This window comes from Lactuca virosa, chromosome 5 (genome assembly GCF_052849685.1).
Source record: "Lactuca virosa cultivar CGN04683 chromosome 5, Lactuca_virosa_CGN04683_v6, whole genome shotgun sequence".
NCBI classification, from domain to species: Eukaryota; Viridiplantae; Streptophyta; class Magnoliopsida; order Asterales; family Asteraceae; genus Lactuca; species Lactuca virosa.
Genome location: NC_136430.1, coordinates 448,401,021 through 448,404,718, shown reverse-complemented (window position 1 = coordinate 448,404,718; position 3,698 = coordinate 448,401,021). Strand labels below are relative to the sequence as shown.

The 3,698-nt window shown below is 34.7% G+C and overlaps 1 protein-coding gene across 1 annotated transcript; it reads left to right on the top strand.

The window, feature by feature from the left end:
• Window positions 1-845: 845 nt before the first annotated feature.
• Window positions 846-1,874, top strand: LOC145114255 (uncharacterized). The gene has a single exon (XM_079050257.1). It carries the CDS (start codon window positions 846-848, stop codon window positions 1,872-1,874), a length of 1,029 nt encoding a protein of 342 aa, XP_078906383.1.
• Window positions 1,875-3,698: the final 1,824 nt, after the last annotated feature.

Genomic DNA, 3,698 nt, shown 5'->3' with positions numbered 1-3,698 from the left:
TATAGTGCAATTTCTTGTAACTGTCACAAAAAATAAACCCTTATTTCTAATCACTATGTTTTTAGTTAGTTTAAGTTTTGCAATTCTATTTAGGCAACATAAAAAATTGAAAAAAAAAACTTTTTATCCACAATAGTAATATACTTGATATCTATTAGGCCGGACGGAATGGTATGCGGGGAGGGGTGCGGGAAGCGTCCCGCATGCGGGAACACCGCACCGTCGGTGCAGGAAGCGAAGCGCGGGAAAGGGGGTGGGGGTGGGGATGCCGCTTCTCACTCTTCATGCTATTCGTCTGTTATTTTTTTTTTCTTTTTTTGCTTCAAACGGCTATATATATATATATATATATATATACATTAACGGCTATATATATATATATATTCTTTTATTAAATTATAAATACCACAACATCCAACCATTTTTTTAATCCATACCTTATAATTCTCTTCAAAAAATATTAATCAAAATGTCATCATCTTCATCATCCGATTCGACGGCTCTAGAGGAGGCTAAGTTTATCGGTTCCGTCATGGTGAAAACGGTTGCATACTATCAAAACCGACTAGGCGAAACATCACGTGCACGATCTAAACCAAGAAAGCCGCGGTTACGTAGAAATCATGAAGCCGAACACGATCGTCTTATAGAAGATTACTTTGCAGATGACGCCATCTACGCTGTAAAGTTTCGACGCCGGTTCCGGATGAGGAAGGAACTATTCTTACGTATTGTTGGCGATTTGGAAGGCCGCTTTCCATATTTCCAATGGAAAATGGATGCGAGGCGGATAAAATGTTTCTCTCCCATTCAAAAATGCACGGCAGCAATTCGTTAGTTAGCATATGGCATGGGCGCAGACAAATGGGACGAGTATTTTAGGATGTCAGAGTGTACCGTGCGGGAGTGTGTACAAGTTCTGCAAAGCGATCTGTTTGGTTTACGGGCAACGATATTTGCGCAAACCAACTATCAACGATATCCACCAATTGTACACGGTGAATGAAGGCAAGCATGGATTCCCTGAAATGCTTGGTAGTATCGATTGCATGCATTGGGGTTGGTCATTATGCCCCGACGCATGGCGTGGTCAGTATATGAGAGGCGACCACAAAGAGCCGACGATCGTTCTAGAAGCTATCGCATCACATGATCTTTGGATATGGCATGCATTCTTTGGTCCAGCTGGTGCAAACAATGACATCAATGTGCTAGACCAGTCATCGGTATTCAACGATATCTACCTTGGAAAGTCGCACGATGTACCTTTTCAAGCAAATGGGGTAGCATATAAGCATGGATATCATCTTACTGACGGTATATATCCTCCCTTGTCTGTTTTTGTGAAATCGTTTACATGTCCTAACGACCCGAAAAGGAAAAAGTTTAAAGAGGCGCAAGAGTCGGCTAGGAAGGATGTGGAGCGAACATTTGGTGTACTTAAGAGACGTTGGCAAGTACTAGCAATCGGGGCAAGGTCATATGAAGTGAAAATGTTACAGCACGTAATGTATGCGTGTATCATATTGCATAATATGATTCTTGAAGATGAAGGAAGAGCGATATGTCGATACAACGAAAATGAAGTTTTGCCAAATGTCGAAGGAGTAGCCGTTGGTACACAAGAGTATAGGGCGAATAAAAGAGAAGTACACAATCGCGACATTCATCATGCCCTTCGTGCTGATTTGGTGGAACACATTTATAGGGCTCATATTCAGCCCCCGGTAGAGTTTTCTCACGATGATTTGTTTGACGAATCAGACAAGGATTCTGATATGTTCATCGAGAGCGAAGATTCCGATGACGAGAGTGACGTTCGGGAGAATGATGAAGACGATGAGGTCGATGACGAGGACGATGATTCCGAGTGACGTATTTTGTTTTTTTTTTAAAATTAGGATATTAAGGGGCTGTTTGTTTACCTCTTAATTGAAAAATTAAGAGGTAACCTCTTAAAAATTCAGATATGCTATGTTTGGTAGCCTCTTATAAAATGTCTCTTAATTTGATAAATGCCTCTTAAAAAATCAGACATACAGCGGCATCTGAAAAAGAAAAAAAGATGTTTGTGGGTTGTTTGATTTTTTGTTTGCATTTTTTTTAATTTTCTACTTATTTAAATATTAGGTTTAATGTAATTTTTATTTTAATTAATGAAATGCTTTTTATTTTTAATTAAATTTTATGTTTAGTATTAATTTAAAAATTATAAATCATAAAAAAATTAATTTTATTTAAAAAAAAATATAGTAAGGGAAGCTCATCCCACCCATTCCTTGGGTTTTAGGTGAGGGAAAGGAAAGTGGGAGAAAAAGTGGTATGACCCACAAAAAGTGAGGGAAACTTCCCTCCCACTCCCTCGAGTCTTACATGTAATGATAGTCAGGGGCGTAGCTAGTAACATTTAGCTTGTAACATAGAAGATAGGTCCTAAGACCTATCTTTTTTATTTTTCAACAGAGGAATGTATTAATTAAAAAAACAAATGAAGTACCTTAATACATTATCAAAGGACCTATCTAAGAATAGCCCAACATCTTAACCCATAGCCCAATCCACTCTTATTAATCATTTGTCCAATCCATTTAATATAGAAAAAAAGAAAGAAAGAAAATAGAAACATGGCAGGGCGCAACACCGGTTGATAACAAAATTTTGACAATAGTTATTAGTTTCATGCTTCGTAACATTCAATTTCATTTTTCAATTTCAAAATAAAAAATGTCCTATTTTTGAGTGATAGTTTAGTGCCATATATTTTAGTGATAGTTTAGTGTCGTATATTGAAAAAAAAAATTGAAAGTTGAGTATAGTTTACTGTCGTATATTGAAAAAATGTCTTACAAATTATCGACAACGACATAATTATGAATATGTTTCAAGATATAAAACATCTTAGGGTTCAATTGTAAGAATTTTATTATAACTATTGAAGTGATGTTGAAATATTTTTAGGCATACAACCCGATCCGCCATCACTAGTATTTTTTTTTTCTCTTTCATATTTTTTTAGTTTTATTTACATAAGGAACCACGTTGTTTTTGGTTGTAGATTCGCCACTGATGATAGTGTAACTACATCTCTCTAACACTAATACAAATATATAATCTGAAATTTGTAAAATGCTTACAAGTTCTATTTTACATATTCCTATTATCGGTAAAAAAAAAGGGTTAGTACATTGCTGTCACATGTATGTATCTGTAAGTTTGTTGCTATTATGTGTACAAAAATATATGTTTGGTAACAATCCAAATACCAAAATAAGTCCAGGTTGTGATAATAATACTTACTTTTTGCATTTTTTTTCTTTATCTACAGTGTGAAATTTCAATAAACAAACTATAGATAATTTAGACAAAAAATTTGGACAATAACTTTGAAAAATTAAATTATATAGAAAGTTTACTATCTTCAATAGCTTAATTTTAAACTATCAAAGTCTACACATTTATTTACGTGGACCGTGCTAAACACGATCTTTGGAAACACCTAGAAGTTTAGTGACATATAGTTCCATATTGTTATAATGTATTTCAGTTTCCAAAGTGGCCATGACTTTGCATTTTTTTTTCATATCATTATTAATAATACTAATAATTTTTTTTAAAAAAGTAGTTTTGGGATATATTTTTTTTGCTTTTGTGATGAAAGTCTGATAGTCGAAATTCTTCATAAGATGTTTATGGTTCAA

Bases quoted from the DNA above. Each gene is read 5' to 3' on its own strand.
- LOC145114255 (XM_079050257.1), top strand. From the start codon at position 846: ATGGCATGGGCGCAGACAAATGGGACGAGTATTTTAGGATGTCAGAGT.